The sequence below is a fragment of the Anopheles moucheti genome, chromosome 3, assembly GCF_943734755.1.
Source record: "Anopheles moucheti chromosome 3, idAnoMoucSN_F20_07, whole genome shotgun sequence".
Classification (NCBI taxonomy): Eukaryota; Metazoa; Arthropoda; class Insecta; order Diptera; family Culicidae; genus Anopheles; species Anopheles moucheti.
The window spans coordinates 71,737,656-71,755,303 of record NC_069141.1 but is presented as its reverse complement, the minus strand read 5'-3'; the positions used below and the strand labels follow the sequence as shown (position 1 = coordinate 71,755,303).

Genomic DNA, 17,648 nt, shown 5'->3' with positions numbered 1-17,648 from the left:
TTAAAATGATTTCCCAAAATCTAAATGACCAAAACAAGGGAGCAAAAACTTGAGTTAGCTTGTGTGAGCTTTAAAAATGTAGTGAATATAGTTTGTGTCTAAACATAAAAAAAACATAATTTCAACCTGCAAAAATACATTTACATTCACAGTTAAATTAATTAACGAATTAATCTTTTAATTTAGGCCTTTTCATTAGCTCATAATTTGTATGTTTGTTATACCGACCAAATGAAAGATACTCCCTTTTATTTTTTAGCGGTCAAGTGGGAAAACATCATGCTACAATTGCATTTAATTCTGGCAAAATCTTAGAAAGTGTCCACAAGTTTTTCTTGTACACAAGTTGCGTACAATGCACGAAAAATTTAAAATTTTGCTGTTCTACTCGTTTTTGCTCGAGCCGTTAGCAGTTATGAACTTGCAAACAACGTTGCTTACAACTCCAATCTTGTAAGCGCAGGGGTGTCAAACTTTCCTTCCGGCAAGATTGTTTAAAAAAAAAACATTTTCCAAGAAACATAACACAACCGTGTTTTATGATTTTGAACTTTAATGGAAATAAATCAGGAAGTAATGCATTTTTTCTCATCATCCTCAACCCGGTCAGCAAAGACATAAAGTCCGTCCGTCGACTTTGATGATTAGTTTGAAAAGGTTTTAATATTACTATCATGAAATTTTTCACAAACCCTACTCTGTTCATCGATCGGCGAAGGCCATTCTAAGTTGTTCGTTTTCATGTGCGGCCGACATTCGAGCCACTCTCTATGCTCAAATGCCCAACCGCACACCCATCTACAAACGTACCCGATCATATAATCCGCACCGTAACGGCTCACAATCATGGTAGCAGCCGCGGTGTTTAGAAGTTCGATATAAATAGTAAAAGTCCCTCTAACTGGTCCTTATATATATATAAGAAATTATTACAAAAAAAGTAAATAGTGTATAATGCATTGCGTCGCCTCAGTACACCGGGGGGGTTTTCAACATTTAGTATGTATACAAGAAGAACTTATCGAACATGTACATCCTGCTCCGGCAGATGAAAACCCTCATCATTTCTGCCCACTTGCTGCTATTGATGTGTGCACTAATGATTGTTGATATTTTGAAACTTGACCACGAACAAACGAATAGTCGAATAGCTACTTGTGTATAATGCTGGGTCTGGCTAGCGTTTGCTTCCCGAGTATCTGGCTATCAAAATTTCCTACTAATCTTTCCATACCAAACTGTTTTCATTCCGAACGACACGCTTCTACACAACGACATGCACATTACATAGTTAGGTCCTAGGGTGATACAGTAAAATAGTGTTTCTACCACCTGGGACATTACTTTTCGTGAACTGGTGTTAGCAGGTGTGACTACCAAGAACAAGTGTGTTATCATACGAAACTCATCAACAGATCGCTCTGTTGCCGAGTAAACTGTAGTAAAGGAGTTTGATTTTGGTTGATTTCTAATCTGTTTTCCTATAAACCCTTCATTATTAGCCATAACCATACCGTCATCTATTAGTGAACGTACTTTTTTCCTCCGTACAACATAATCGCAACACCCAAACACAATACCGACGCATTCCCTATTTGTACCTTGCGTGTTGTTTTCTACTCGTTACTGATTCTTTTTTTTGCCCTCCCCCATCGGTGTGTTACACACTCATCATGCTAATGTTTAATGTGTTCTATTATGTGTTCCCGCTAAGCAAATAGGTGCCAATAAATCATCGCAACTAGTATGTATATAGACAAATGGTAAGATATGAAGCGCGACGAAGAGTATAGAAATGCTAGCATACAATTTGGCTGATATACATAGTTATAAGGTAAAACACTCACGGTAACACTATACGAAGCGAACATGTTGTCTCTCGACAACAATCGATAATGTTTATACGATTTCCGGTACGAGAAATTCGTGAGAGTTCGATGTTTGCAACAAAACGGAGAGTAACTTTTGTAGCGGCAAGGTTAGCAAAATATTGGCATGTTACGAGGGGTACGAGCAAAACAATATTCTCTTTCCGACCTAACGTCAAGTGTTAGCAATAAAAATATTCAACAACATGATCGATATGCGCATCTCGCAAAGCAATAGCGAACAAAGCATCTTCTTCAAATCCAAATCACAAATCAATATACGTTCCATAAGAAGCAGCAAAGCGCATATACTGCGGAAAGTAGTATAATTAGTCTATTAAGTTTACGCTTCGCTGTTAAGTGAGGGTAATGTTAAACAGATTTCGCGTCTAATCAGCATAAAGGATAAATAGCGTTCGTTCAGGGTGTTGCTCTTATTATCGTTATGCGTTCGTAAATTGCAAACGAGCAGACGCTGTTTTGTTGTGCTGCAATCGTTATTGGAACATAAATACCGTCCTCGCCAGCATTGCGCTGACGTACCCTTCTTCCCATTTGGAAATACGTTTTGCCCTAATCGTGCCATGCGATTTCCCTGTGGCCTTGATTCTTTTCATTCCGCTCACAACCTTTCTGGTAAGTAAGATTTAGGTTCCGCCCCGGGATCGTTGCTGCCTGTCTCTCGCTTATGCACGAGATGCTGCGAAAGAAATGCTGCAAAAATTCTTATTGTCCAACAGTTCCAACCTTCTTCCGTGGTCTATTACCAATCTAGACTATCGTTAACTGTATACGCCAATTAATGTATGAGGTGAGACATTCGTTTTGCTGGCAGCGTATGCGTATTATCAGTGTTGTCTTTGTGTGTATCATATCAGTACGGTACTAGCGCATCCTGCTTCGAGAGGTTGCGCTGCGTGTTTGTTTTCATCTCTTTGTTTTGAGTTGTATGTTTTAAACGTATTATCACAAATGTTGTTATCTTACGGTCTAGAGGTTTTCATTCGGTTTAATTTCTAAGTTTTACTTGCATTTCAACACCATTATTCTGAGGAATCATTAACGTAGTAGCACAAAAGACAGCTACGTTAAAGCAGTTAGTATGAGCCCTGTTAATGTTGCCTTCTTCCATCGCTACTGCTCTAAGGTGTTATATGGTTCCGTGTGTATGTATTATATAGGTATGTATGTGTGTATGTGCTTCCTTACATTTTATCTCGCGTGTCGAGAGTGGAGGAAACGATTATTGCTTCCATTGCCATTCAACAAAAAAAAAACATTTACAACCAGTACTGGTGTATATAGGTGTGTTCATACGTGTAAAACGTTTGCTTTTCATAACCTGATTAATTCGACATTATTTTGTAAGTCTTGGGCATATTTCGGACTTGTGCGGAGCAAGCACCTTGTATAGGTTAGACCACTTTTTACTCGCCGGGGAGTACATTCACGCGCCAAAGATCATTACTCAGTAGGGCAGATGGTCGGCTAGCTGGCGAAAGTTCGACGAATCGGTACCGGTGGAGGCGATTTGAGTCTATCCTTCGCGCCAATCGGAACGGGGATGTGCGTTTCCTGTAGAAAACATATATCATAACCATTAGTTTCATTATCCTTCATTAAATTATAAGCAATTCACATCACCACTTACATGCACACCGTTACCGCGCTGTATTCGCCGCCATCCCGTACTCCTTCGCCAGGTTGAAGACGCAGGCGATTGAGCACGAGCAGCTGCCACACTGTCGGGTTTTGTGGCTGCTTTACCCTTCAGCTGGTTGTGGCACGTGATCAGCACATCCTGCAGCAGATCGGCCGTGTTGAGCGACAGTGAAGGATTGGTCGAAACCGCACCCTGTACAACATCCGTTTCCAGCGACTTATTTGCCATAAACCGACGGTTTGGCGATTGGGGCAGAGATTGGGCACCTTTCTTCGGTGACGTTTGGTTGCGAATAACCACCTCATCCTCCTCCTCGTCGATGGTTGTTGCGGCACTGCATGACAGTGAGGAAGATGCTGGTAGTTGCAGCTTCTCCGTTAATGCGTCGCTCGACTCGCTCGACGAACAGCTGAGGACTTGCGCCCGTCCACCTTCGCTCGGTGTCGGGCTTTGAGACAGTCGTTCATTTACGTCTTCATCGCTGCTATCGCAAACAGTTCCCCTCGCTGTACTGCGGCGCCCAAGCGTGCTGGTGCTTGTATCCTTCGACTCGCTCGTGCTTAGCTCCACACTACCCTCCCGAACAGTGCCGCCCGCGGCCACTGGAGAGTGTAAACTGCGCGTACTTCCGGACGTAAAGCTGACTAGTCGATAAAAGTCACGTGTGAAATTCGTACATGCTACCTCTTCGTCCTCCGAGTACACAATCTGCAAGCAGCAAACAGGAAGAATTATGATTGACGACCATTGTCCGGACAGTTCGCAACGTTACGAAGGAAATCTACGTACCTGATCGTGTAGCAAGGCGGTAATGTCTTCAGTCTGCGTTTCCGCCGTCGTCAGAAAGCTGGAGTTCCATATCCATTCATGGTTTTCCTCGTCTAGCGCTGTGGCTAGCTCTTCCTGTGACATGCTCCAGTCCTCCATATCGGCCGTGCAGGGTTCCGCCGACATCAGCCACTGTTCCGGCTCTTCGGGTAGCTCCTCCAGGTGTCCTTCCGTCGGCGGTTGTGGCTGTCCCGAGCTCATCGTACAGTAACCCTCATCGCGACTCTTGGCCGGGCTGGCGTGCGTGGTGACGAGTGCCGCATTCTGTGCCTCCAAGTCGCGCACCCGGCTCTTCAGTATCGCCACCTCGTCCCGCAGACTATCCTCCGCAACGAGTGCATCAACCACCTTGCGCATGATGTCGTCCAGGCACGTCTCGTACTGCCGTACTCTTTGGTGTAGCGATTTATTCTCATTCTGCAGCGCCATGAGACTGTTTTCTTGCTTCTGAAAGCGTACCTGTTGGGGGGAGAGCAAGGGAAACCATCGTTCATTAGTCTGTTATTCTCGCGCCCAACTGCACACCAATAAACCTACCTGCAGTGTTTTATGCTCTCGACAAACTTGCATCGATTTTCGATCCTTTGTCTTCATCGCTTTGCTCATACTGCAATCGAAAGTAGGGAAAAGGGGAAACATTAGTTTAACAGCATACTCATATAACTTCCTTAAAGCTATTATTAACCCGAACCGATTTGAAGTTCAGGGTACAGGATTAGTGTTGCCAACGGTAAAACTCGGCAAAAGAGGGATCCGATCACTAAGGATACCAAATCACCACAAAACTCTCGTCCGAAGATGGCTGGCTTATGGGCCCATCGTTTACAGCAGATAGGCAAACAGCCCTTCCATCACCCCATCCGGGTTTTTATGAGGAATTAAGCGTATCTATACGGATAGACCGTAACATTTAAACAACCCTAATTTCCTTCGGGGATATGAAAACAAACACGGATTCGACTAATTCCTTCTAGTAAGAAAGTTTTCCGCTCGGATGCCCATTCACTGGGAAGGGACAAAGGGAAGTTTTAAATCGATAAAAAATTCATGTTCCGAAGGGCGATGTAGCATTTCGATTTAAGAAAAGATTGGGAATCTTTGCACAAAGTCGGGACCACAGAACCGGTGCGTGCGTCCTGATCGGTTGGTGTCTGTGTACTGCAAAAGCCCATATTTTGGCTCAGGTGGCTCTCAAAGCACGGTAGAATAGCATATATATTTGTCGAAAAGATTACATTGCACACAACACACCAATACCAGACGGATGCGGAAAGAACGCGGTCGTGTTCTGTGCAAACAAAGCCCAGAAGGAAAAAGGGTTCCTACCAAGAATGGCAACAACGATGATGATGATGATGATGATGATGGTTGGTGGGTGTTCCGGGCACCTTCCACCACCTTCCATAGTTTGCTGTTTTCTAATCGTTACGCTTTAGCCCAAACCATCGTAATTCGGGTTCGAAAAATGCGTCTTCCCAGTCGAAAAGTCGAACCACGCACCTCGCAGTTGAGAAAGAAAGACGCAAATTTTCGCTACTCCACTTGGGAAGAACATAAATCTCATCCCAAAAACCCTCACAAAACGAACTTACAGTCATCCTCCTTTCCCGTGTCGCTCCGGCCTTCTATTAAAATCCCAGGTTAAACGGAAAACCCACAACCCAAACTCTGTCCTCTATAACCCTTAGCCCGAAACCTCACCGGGCTCCGTCCTCAACGTACGAAGCTTCTTCCACCAGTTTAGCATTCCTTTTGCGTCGACACTGGTGACTTTTGACGACGAAAACCAGCTTTTCCAGAGGAAAATACGTTCATATCCTTAGGGGCAAGGGGGCATCGTAAAGGCTTCACATTCGGGGAAAAACTCTTCGAAATACCTGTCTTTCGGTCCACCACCAGTAGCGCGTCGGTGTGAATCAGTTGACAAAATAAAACCCCTCGTGCTGCCACCGGCAGAAAACGGAAACAAACACAAACGCAGAAACCTCGTCTCCGTTCGCTAAATCGTTTTGTGCCGTTCGCTTTCCTTCGGTCCCGGTAACCGGCCAACCCACGACCCATTCCTTTTGCTCCGCGCAGCTGGGATTTTCATATTTAGACAACTTATTATCAACGCAACGTAGAACAAAGAAAGGGAAAGGTAAATATTTGCACGTTTTTTTTTTTTTGTTAACTGGCTTGTTGCTGCTGCTACCGGGTGAAACCAAAACCCGCGTAACATCACGGTAACGCCATACCTCCGTCGGGGGACTATTTCTGCATCTGTACCATCTTCATGCAGCGCAGGTTTTGGGCGTTTGTTAGTGTTTTGTTTTAATAAATACTGGGGAGGGCGGTGGTGCGATTGTTTACAGCCAATACATTGCTACGACCAACAATTGTCCAAGGAAGGGAAGAATTTGCGTTTGGCTTCGGGTTGGCGTCGTTCGGCGTTGAGTAGAGTAGAGTAGAAATCTACCCGATTCGGCAAATGATTGTTATGCTTAAGCAAAATGTACTTCAAACTCCTAAAAATATTGCAAAAAATCATTCGTAGCGTAAACATTGGTTGATGCTGTACTACTATACTTACACTTCTAAATGCTCCTTTATCTCCTTTTCCAATGTTGGTGAGTTGCATTGACTCTGTAAATAAGAAAAAAAGACATTTCATTAGCACAACACATTAACGAGCAAAGCAACGTAAGGTTAAACAATAAATCCAGCTGATTACACTGCTGACGATGCACAGCGTTGCCGCTTGTAACTATTTTTATTGGCCGTGAATTTAGCGGCTAGTGTTGTTTTCATTTCACTTTATACCAGACACACACAAGTCGGCTCATTTTCAAGTCGGAAATGAAACAAACCATACCTCCACCACACACCACACCCCATGTGAATGGAAAAGTTTCGCATTCAATTAAAACCCCCCTCCTCGAAAGCAAAGTGTCACACGGTATCGGTTGCTTCAGTACCGAAAGTGGAATAAAAACAAAAACCCGGCGTCGGTCGCAACGTCCCGCTTGGCACGGAAAGGGAAATTCAATCGCAATCCTGGCCCTCCACCATCGCCCCAGAACCGCCAGCAGTCCCTTGCTGGGATGGATGGAAGAATTTAAATTCACTCCAGGAAGGAAAACTCCATCACAAAGACACAAGTGCCATTCGGAAGTCATCTTTGCGCAGGCCGACAACCATCACCCTTCTTCATTGCTTTTCCCCCATCATCATCATCGTCATCCGCAGCAGCAGCCAAGTGCTGTAGGGCTTTCCACCACGAAATAGAGAGTGTCCTTCGTTTATCTGTTTTCGCCCTCTTTGTTGTTGGAGCATTTATGTCACACGTTGACGTGGTGCTGCTGCTCTCTAGCAGTGTTATAGTTATGAGAACTCTCGCTCGCTGCTGGGCTGGGTTTGTCGAATTATCCGTTAAATTAGAACCAAAGCAATGTGGAGAGCGTTGTGGGGCATGGGATGGAAAAAGCTTGAAATTGCTTTCCTCAATACGAAAAACCCCAACAAACAGCCACCTTTCAAGCTTGGTCCTTTTCATGCCCAAAGTTCTCCAAGCGTGCCTCACTCATTTTGTGCAGAAGACGAAGATTTACGAGTGCCTCTGATGACCCACCGGATAATGGAAGAAAGCGCAATGAAAAAGGCGGCAACCTTTTTCCCAATTATCTGCTGCACACTGAGCAGAGCGCCATTCAACGGAAATATCCAATCATTAAGCGAATCTCTGATTGATTAGCGAAGAGAAGAGCAAAAAAAAGAGCGATAAAAGGCGGTTTTGCACCCTTTTGCAGTAAAAATGTTTAACCCCCCCAGCAAAAGAATCACTGTTTGTCAGCTCGAAATACCTCCTTTCGGGGTTTTGATTTTCTGTTGTTGGTGAAGAAAGGGCCAGAAAGAAAAACCCCTTACACCCATCGATGACTAGTTCTATATGGTTGTTAATTCCCCTACCGTCACCGCTGGGGCAGCCACGATGACGCTAGCAAACCCGTACCACGGAGAGGGCCCTTGAAAATCTGTCGTCATATGATAGAGATGGGCCGGCACACATTTTGGAAGCATTTTATTGGGGCGGTTGAAAAATTTTTACGCACGTGTTCCATTTCCTTGCGCGCATTCCTTTCTGTTCCATTAGCACTGTCATTAAAGCAAAGCGTGCGCTATGGAATAAAAATGGACAGAAAAAAACACACACATAAAAGCCAACCCCCGGATCCGATGCTCCCTCCGGACGAATGTCATACGCGTGTCTCGGCAGCATAATGAAGCATAATTCTATGCGTATTTACCACAGCCGGGCAACATTCATCAGTGCATGCAGGCCCGTTCGCTTGAGTTTCTTTATTGTTTGTGTGTGGTTGTTTTATTTTGTTTTTTTTTTCTGTTAGATAGCCCCCACTCATGAAAGGGCACTGCTCCTCCAAAGTTCCGCTATTTCATTTTGTCAATGAAGCGATGAGCGAACAGAACCAATCAAATGAAAAGCCACTAAGTGGCGCATAGGATTAAAGGAGGCGCCTTCTCGCCTTCTTATTGGAGCCGTTAAAATATTCCATTTCTGAATATGCCATAAAATATGCCTGCGCGGGGCAATGGTGCTACGTAAACAAATGCACATAATTCAATTACTAAGGCTTTTAATGTTATTTCCCACCAAAAAAAGAAGTGGAAGTTGATAGTGGTGGTGTGTTTCTGCTGTTAGTGATGTGACACAGTAGTAACACAGTGATGGAAATAAAAATAAAGCTAGAACGATTTTTTATCTCCGCAATATGCGCAATGTGCTTACGAATCTTATTCGACCTCGCACCTGACTGATCTGACTTAAATTCTTGGTAAAAATCCTCAACTCCTGAGCATCGGACTGTACCGGACTGCTCCAGACTGCTACGAAAATCTAATAACTGCTTAGACCGCTTTGAACTTCTCTTAACTATGTTAAGTATTATGACCACTCCAAAATTATTTTATGTAAATAAATAAATAATTAAATAAATTACTTTAAATCTGACAATTCAAGATTAACTCTTGAGCTGCTTCAGACTGCTACTCATAGCTCAAAACTGCTCAGAACTTCTCTTAACTACTTTAAGTGTTACCATCACTCCATGTTCATTTTATGTAAATAAATAAATAATTAAATAAATTACTTGAAATTTGACAATTCAAAATCAATTTCTAAGCTTCGGACTGCTCCACACTGCTACGAATAGCTCAAAACTGCTCAGACTGCTTTGAACTTCTCTTAACTACTTCAAGTGCTACGATCACTCCAAATTACTTTCAATTTAAAATCATCTCCTGATCTTCACTGCTCCAGACTGTTCTGAACTCCTCTCAACTATTTAAAGTGTAACGATCATTCCATATTACTTTTAATCTGACAATTTTTAAGAAAGATCAGTAATATTAGGGTAAAGACTGCTCCGAACAACTTAGAAATAATCAGACACAACACTCCTTATTACACCGAATTTTTTAAATTATGAAGAGGATTCACAATTTCGGATTTTCGAGCAGTTTTCCATCAACATTAGACCTCTGGAACACGGATTTACGGGATTACGGGACATCTCACCCATTAATAAATTCCATCACCATTTTATGGCAGGACTACTGTTGGGAACCATTGACGATCCTTATTTGCTCGGTGAACTTTGCTTGACAACACCGAGACAATCCGCACGGCGCAGCAGCAAACATTACATGTTACACTTCCCGCACACAATACGGCCATACTGCTCCTCCCAAAGCCATGATCCGCCGATTTAATGATCACTCGAATAAATTTGATTTTAACATGTCTATATGTTGGTTTAAAGAAATGTTATGCATTACGCACTAAATCTCATGTAAATGTTAAAAATAAGTCATGTTTGTAATTCCTCGTTAAGCCGTCTTCGGAAGACGATTAATAAACATTAACAATAACAATAATAATCACACAGACAGATTTTATGGTTTCGTGACTGCGGACAAAGTGTCCTCAATCTCGATGAAGCCGCGACACAGTTGGACATGGTCTTCTCGCACAACCTCAGACAATCAAGGTGAAGTTTAGCGAAGCTTATGGAATTAAGACACTTCAATGTAAAACGAGTTTCACAAGGCTGGAAACTTATATCCACCAGTGTGTTAAATGACAGTTTTACGTTAAATATCCAGAATGTTAACATGAAATTACGGTCATGGACTTTAATTGTGACAACACAAGCAAAAAATATTAATGTAGACAAACAGACGAGTTTTACAATAATTATATTAAATATTTCTATGCCGACAAAGTGCCGTCATTTAATATGTTAAGTAACATTATTTGCTATCATAACCGAATAAAGCCACACAACATGCTTATTTCATTACACTCATCCAACTCCGCTGCAAGTAGTGTGTCAAGCATTTGTGTTTCCATTTTCCATGCGTAGTCGAAATAGTGGTAGAGAAATCAAAATAATTCTTAGTCATCAATTATTCATTTTTTGTGCCTCGCTCTGTGTGGTCATCACGTTTGCCACCGGCAACCCAATGCCACGCGTGACGTGGTGGCGTTCCTGCCCATCTGCCCATCATCGTACGAGATGTGCACTTTTTTGCCTTTTGCGTGTGTTTGTACCCGTTTCCGGAACGCGATGTAATTGGCCAGATTGTATGGTATTAGTCCCAAAAAGGGACACTCGTCCTGACGTTCGGTTGGGAATGCTTCTTTGGGCCTTTTTTCTGTGTTAGTTGTTGTTGCCCAACTACTAACCACTAGGGCAACTCCTACTCAGTGCAGTGTGTGTGTGTGTGTGTGTGCTAGTGTTATTGAAAATGTCCCCTTCCCCTTGCGTCATTCCCCACGCATATCTCGGTAAGGTCATCCAGCGGGAAATGTTTTGTAACTCTATTCACTTTTTACTTCCACAATTCACTCGAACGCTGCTGCCTTTGCACTAACCACCCCCGTGCCACTTCTCCCTTCCCGAAAAACGGACTCCAGGTCCTTGCGTTGCAAGTGTTTGTCCTGCTGTAACGCGCACAAACACTGTCCTATCGGGGGGGCTGGCCCGGCCAACAAAACACCCCCCTTAAAACGAAGTACGGAAAAGTGAAATGACTCGAACGAAAAGCGCCCAGGGTGTGTACGCTCCATTTGGCGCCAGTAAAGCACATTCATTTCGTTTTCATTAGCGAGACGACAACGGGACAACGGGGGGTCGGCCACACAACACAACACAACACACTGTTGTGTACGGCGGCGTGTGTCTTAGTCATGCCGGAGGATTTCCTTGGGCTTTGGTGGGGTTTTTTTCCGAAAGGCACACCAAACGCACTAAGGACGAGGGCGAGGACTTTTGATGGGCGGCCGATCAGAACTTCCCGCACACATTGCACACAAAACACAGCGAAAGGGCGATTGGCGCCAGGAAGCGTTCGCCCTACGTTCGCCTGTGGTAGTGATATCGACACTGCCCTGTTTTTTGTCCATCCGCTAAGGAGCTGCTTTTTTGTGTTGTTGTTTAGGGCTATGAAAAATCGTTTTCCACTCAATGTTACTTATGCAAAATCAATTACTTGGTAAACAGTGCTACCAGGAGCAGGTGGTAGGGTGAATTTGCGAAATTTCCTGCCTTAAACACATCCCATTTTGCACGGGATGGCCGACGGAAGCGTATATCGATGGGACGAATAAGGATGATGGTGGCCAAAAACCAGAAAAAAAACTGACATAAATTTGACGAAACTTCTCGCTTCTCGCATTGGGGTGTTGTATATAGCTGTCACAACGCACCATCGCGCTCCCTTTTTGCTAGTGAATTAATTTTAAGCAGACGCATTCATTGTTTGCTACCTCGCTACCGGAAGAATACGGCCCAAAACAATCCCTCGCCCTTCCGCCATTTCGGATGCTTCCCCGGCTCGGGATCGGGTAATAAAATGCGGATCATATTTCGGGTAATAAAGCAAGATTTTATCTTCACTCATACGCACACCGTAAAACCCCTGCGACCGGATGAGGCCGGTCCGGAATCCGCACTCTGCCACCACAAGCTGTCGCCCTGAGGTGGAGTGAGCGAACAAGACTTGCTCTTTAGCCACTGAAAATGATCCCCTGGGACTGGTGTTCCATAAAGCTCCAGCTCCCGGTGCAGAAAAAGGGGTTACATGTGCGTGAAACCCGGAACACAGAACCAACCAGGGTCGGGATAAAGGGCCCGGGTACGATGGTAACAATGGTAACCAATGCTATGTTTCTTTTTTTGCTATTGCTTCTTCCCATCAACCCTGATGGTTCAGAGAACAGTGTCGATCAGTTCTACCAATGCACAAACGTCGGTAGGTTCCCACACACACGAGTAGCTAGAACTGATTGTAAAGGTCTATCAATACTCACTTTTTGTCTCTGTGTGTTTCGTTCGTGCAATGTGGAACCTATCGCGGAAAACCTACGTTTTCGCATCACCACGCGCGGTGTGATGTCTGATTCACTACCCCTACCGGCCAAACGAACGTCCCTCGGGGGGTCCCGTTGTGGGTATTTAAGAAAGAAAAAAAGCACGGTGATAAAATGCCGTTCCCCACGCAACCGATTGCGCGGTTTGTGAGAGCGGGCAATTGAGCCAAAACATCGGAATGACCCGAGGGCTCCACAACATAAACAAGAAATTTCGTTCACTCAACAAAACAAAAAACCCACAGTTCATGTGTGTTTGTCCGGTCCGGTGATAGGGGTGGGCTTTCATATATTTGATTAAAACGTTTAATCCATCCATATATTCAAATGCAGAAACAGGTAATGTTTTATGTACAGTGCTTCTTCGTGGTGTAGCTGTGCATATATCATCAACATTTACCTTCGTTTCCTCTTTCGTCTACTACAAAGGGGTTGCTAAATTCTATCATTATATATGCGATATGTTTTCGTGCCGAAGCTGCGGTTTTTGCCTCTCATCAACACCAGTTGCCTTCTATTTTCATGGGTGTAAAGAAGGTCTCTTTCTTTTGGATTGTAGAAGGAGAGAATCTTCGTAGCGAATCCACACCCTTGCCAGGGGTGCCTGCTCGTATGCAGGAGACAGCAAACCCAGGGAACTGAACTGACTCGCAGAAGCGCCTACGGACTAACAACTCCTCAAGCCTTAAAACCTATGCCGGATGGTCCGTTGGGACATTTACGTTAGCGGTGGGTGTAAAGATCTAACTGCTTTCTAACGACTTCAGGTCAGAAACTTAAAGACAGCTCAACATCCTCAGTTCTATTGAAGAAATAGTATAATGAAGGTAGAATTGCGTTTCAAACTATTTGAGATAATTTCCTCCTAAATTTGTTAGAAAATAATCGTTGTGAAGATGTCTCTCGGAGGTAACTACGAAGATAAGACACTTTCAACCTTTATTTAATTAATACTCCAATTATCACAACCGATTGGAGTCGCAGAAAAAGGCAAGACCTTTAGCTACTCCTCCTGCGACATTACCTTCATTGCGCGTACTTATCGAAACCTTAAATCGGAGAACAGAAAGTCAATCGATTTCCACCTTTAAATCACCACCAAAACCTAATAACCAATAACGCAATTTCAAGACACATTTTAATGCCATTCGAGTGATGCGGTGCGAACTTTATTCCAGCTTACTCGGAACAGATTCGAACAATATGAACCCACAATGAAATTTGCCTGTCACACAGAAATATTGAGTTGAATTTGCAAATGCGTCTGGCGTCTGCTGTTGGTGGTTTCGGTCACCATCTTGTTGCCACACTCCACACTCCACACACCTCAAACGTAATAAGTGGAAGCAATCAGGTGAGGAAAATGCGCCCTAAAAAAGGGCACTGGATTCGCTTCGATTGCCAGATTATAAAACCAATTCCGGGGATAATTCAAATAACAGATCATCTCGAGAAATCATTCCATGGAATGGTGGATCTAGAGGGTCTCCCCACCTTTGTCACGACTCTGTATCCCCGGACGACCAAAAAAGCCTAGACCCTCTTCTTCTCTCGGCAAAGACAAAGAGATTTTCTTTCAATTCCATCGTTTCCACCCCCATTGGAGCGGGGAAAACGATTCGCCAGAAGAACGAACTTACATTTTCAACCTTTTCCCAGGAAAGGGGAGTTTTTTTCCTCCCCCCCCCCCCCCCCCCCCCCCCCAGTAGAATGGAGCAAAGGGAGTTATCTACTGGAGAGGTTATTTTGGGAAACTGAGAAAATATGAAAAAATCAATCGTCTCATATGCACGACCCCGGTGCTTGTAAGCCCTGGAAAACCATGTTTTATGATTTTTTGTTTTTACACCAAAAAAAGTTCAAACCATTTGTTTTGCACTAAACAGTGGTAAACTTCCTTATCAGGATAGGAAATCGACATTTTGTCACTTTTGTGCTTCCTTAATACGGAATCTACGCCGTAGGTATAGTCTGGATCGTCCTCTTGCCTCGTCTTTTACCTTTAAGGAAACCATTTTTATTCGTGCTTACTGCCCCCGTTAAGTCCTTCTGAGCCGCTGGAAGTTTTTCGATTTTTTTTTTGCTCTCCCCAAGTAGAACTTTCAACGGAATTGATAGTTAAGCCCGGTGGTCTTCTTTTTTACGGTGGGACGGAACAGAACAGAAAAAAGCACACGGAAAGCGCGTTGTGCTGAATACAAACCCCCCCCCCCCCCCCCGTTGTTCGAACGAGGACGCAATTTATGCCGAAGCAAAAGTTTAAGTCTTGCGTTCTTGTCTTTTTTGGCATTCTTTCGAGCACCGAAAAAATATTGACACTCTTTGTGTGCGTTTTTTGTTGTTTGTAAAATGAAGGAAAAATTATCAAAAAAAAACCCCCCCACTTGGCGTGAGGTAAAAATTGGACAGAAGTGAGGTCGACAATTTGCTTATGCGGGAAAGAAAAGCGTCATTAATCGACACAGCGCCACCACTACACTTACTTGGTTTACTCGTTCTTGTAGCTTTAATAAGGCCTCTTCTAGTTCCGCAATGCGAGCTTCCAACAATTCCTGTACCAAATAAATACAAATAAACAAAACAAAAGCATTAATATCATTTCAATTAAAATGTAGCATATATTTCCGTAAACAACACACTAAAAATCGAATAAACTTCAAACAATTACGAAGAAAAAATGAGACATAATGCAAGACAATTAAATGCATAATCAATCAGCCGCGTTTTAACACGATGCCTTCACAGACAAAACATTAATCCCCCACTCGTGTCGTGTCATCGGCTCTCTAGCCCGATAAGTGTGTAATTTTTCATGAGCGTTGGGTTTTGTTGTGCCCTTTGATTCTACTGTCACTACCGAAAGGCTTTTAACATCGTTCCCACATTGACGGAGCAACACCACCACCATCGGCTCATCGTCGAATGCACTCTCGAGCGATCGCGTTCGCTCCGTGCTTTGATCTATGGCTTGATTAGTTTCCACTCATCTTTCAGCGCGTCTTTCTTTTTTCGAAAGAAAAAGCCGAACCAAAAGAAAACCCAAATCAAAACAACGACCGGGGAAAAGCGTGTCCAATGGTGCCGAGTTCTAGCGATAGAGGAAGTAGAAAAAACAACCACCCGCAACTCGCGCCTAGAACGGGAGATTAACGGACCAGCGCGAACCGGCGGCGGCACGCGGAATAACACGCTGGAAGGAAGGACCAATTTTGAGTTATTTTCAAACTCTTAGTGCCACCAGTGCGAGAAGTTTGCGCCGCCGTTAAAAAAGAAGCACCAGAACCATTCCGGAGAGAAGCTGTGATCAGCCCCACATCAGGGCGGGAGGGGTCTCTTTTATCGTACGGCACACGCATCCGGCCGCATTTGGCGTCGGATTCGGTTGCTGCATCGGATTTTGACTCTTCCCAGAATGCGGAGCTGTTTACAAATCATGCTTTGCTTGTAATGTTCACTTCCGAACTGGCGTGAACGCAACCGTACGGAAGAGACAATCGCTTCAAAAAACCGCTCCCTCACACAACAACACTTTCACTTGCCGGGGCCATGAGCCGACGCTGATGCTGCTGTGATCGTTGGAAAACGTTCTCATAGATGGGAGGTCTAAGATTACGCGCGCGAAGTTCTGCGCAGGAAGCAACGTATTGATGGCGCGTGTATTATTGCAGTACAGCCACTTCAAAGCGTGGCTGGCATCCTTCCCCGAACGATCGCAGAGGATGAGCGATGGTTGCCTGTCAATCTTTGCCGGAAAATATCGTTAAATATTTTGCACTGACCCAAACACCCCTCCCAACAGCTCCCCAAAATGGCTTCCATGGCGATATGGCCGAAAGGTGAATGTTTGTTTGTTCGCAGCAGCCAGCGTTGCGAAGATGTTCCTTTTGCGAAATGTGTCACACCATAAATCACCGAGCATTGACCGAAGAGACGCGCAAACAACGATGGGGAACCGAATCCGATCGACCAAAGTGCGGTTTGTCATACTTTTTAGCGGAGCGATCATTTGGGCGGCGAATGGCAAAAAAAAACAACAAGCACACACATCGTTAGCAAAATGCTTTGATGGTTCCCAGAGTGTGCCGTACGCGTATTCTATATTTGCCAGTGCTTTTATTTATTTGCCTCTTTCTCTATTCACCCAGCACGAATTCTTTTCCCCTACCTTCCCCTTTCTGTTTACCTTTATTTTTCCATTTTTCGACCAACCAACTCCGATTTGTGGAGTGAAAATGTGCAAGCAAACACCCGTCGTCATCGTCCGGATCGTTCGAAACCAACGGATCGATGGGAGGGATTTGCCATCTCGCAAAAGGGTAGGCTTCTCGCACAGGTCCCTGCCGCTGCTGGAACCTGTTTTATTTATTCTCCTTTACGTAAAAGCCGGCTCCCATCGCGAAAGCCCCATTTGCATACGGGCGACATCCGGACGCACAGAAAAGCATAACGACTGAATGCGCTGAAAGGAAAGGGATTGTGTGTATGCGCGCACCTTACGCACAACAGCATACGCGACGACCATTAATGGATACACATGATCATCAAATTACGCTCGGATGGCGGTTCCCATGGGTGGCGGTTTTTCTGTTGTTGCCATTAGGTTTGTTTTTATGCGCGATACGAAGCATGGGACAATGGCCACAAAACGACCGCCTCGGTGGATATTTTTTTTTGAAATACCTTTTTTTTCTAATGACAAATCGATTCATCGTTGTTGATTTTTTGTTTTGAAACGCTTTAAAGTGCTCTTGTGCATTGGCTGTGTGCTGCTGGGGGGCAATATAATTCGATAATAATGCCGCCTAATGACCATCAAACGGTGCGCCGATTACGCTGTTTATAACGTTGCATAATAACC

At 44.1% G+C, this 17,648-nt stretch overlaps 1 protein-coding gene across 3 annotated transcripts in view; it reads right to left on the bottom strand.

Moving 5' to 3' along the window:
• Window positions 1-649: 649 nt before the first annotated feature.
• LOC128300263 (uncharacterized) overlaps window positions 650-17,648 on the bottom strand; it is a 51,540-nt gene continuing 34,541 nt past the window's right edge. For all 3 annotated transcript variants that reach the window (XM_053036268.1, XM_053036269.1, XM_053036270.1), the window contains exons 3-8: window positions 15,274-15,342; window positions 6,932-6,984; window positions 4,897-4,966; window positions 4,321-4,818; window positions 3,520-4,239; window positions 650-3,443 (exon numbers count right to left, since the gene is read on the bottom strand). In XM_053036268.1, coding sequence (XP_052892228.1) covers window positions 3,357-3,443; window positions 3,520-4,239; window positions 4,321-4,818; window positions 4,897-4,966; window positions 6,932-6,984; window positions 15,274-15,342 — 1,497 coding nt within the window. In that variant the 3' untranslated portion in view covers window positions 650-3,356. The remainder of the gene's footprint in view (window positions 3,444-3,519; window positions 4,240-4,320; window positions 4,819-4,896; window positions 4,967-6,931; window positions 6,985-15,273; window positions 15,343-17,648) is intronic.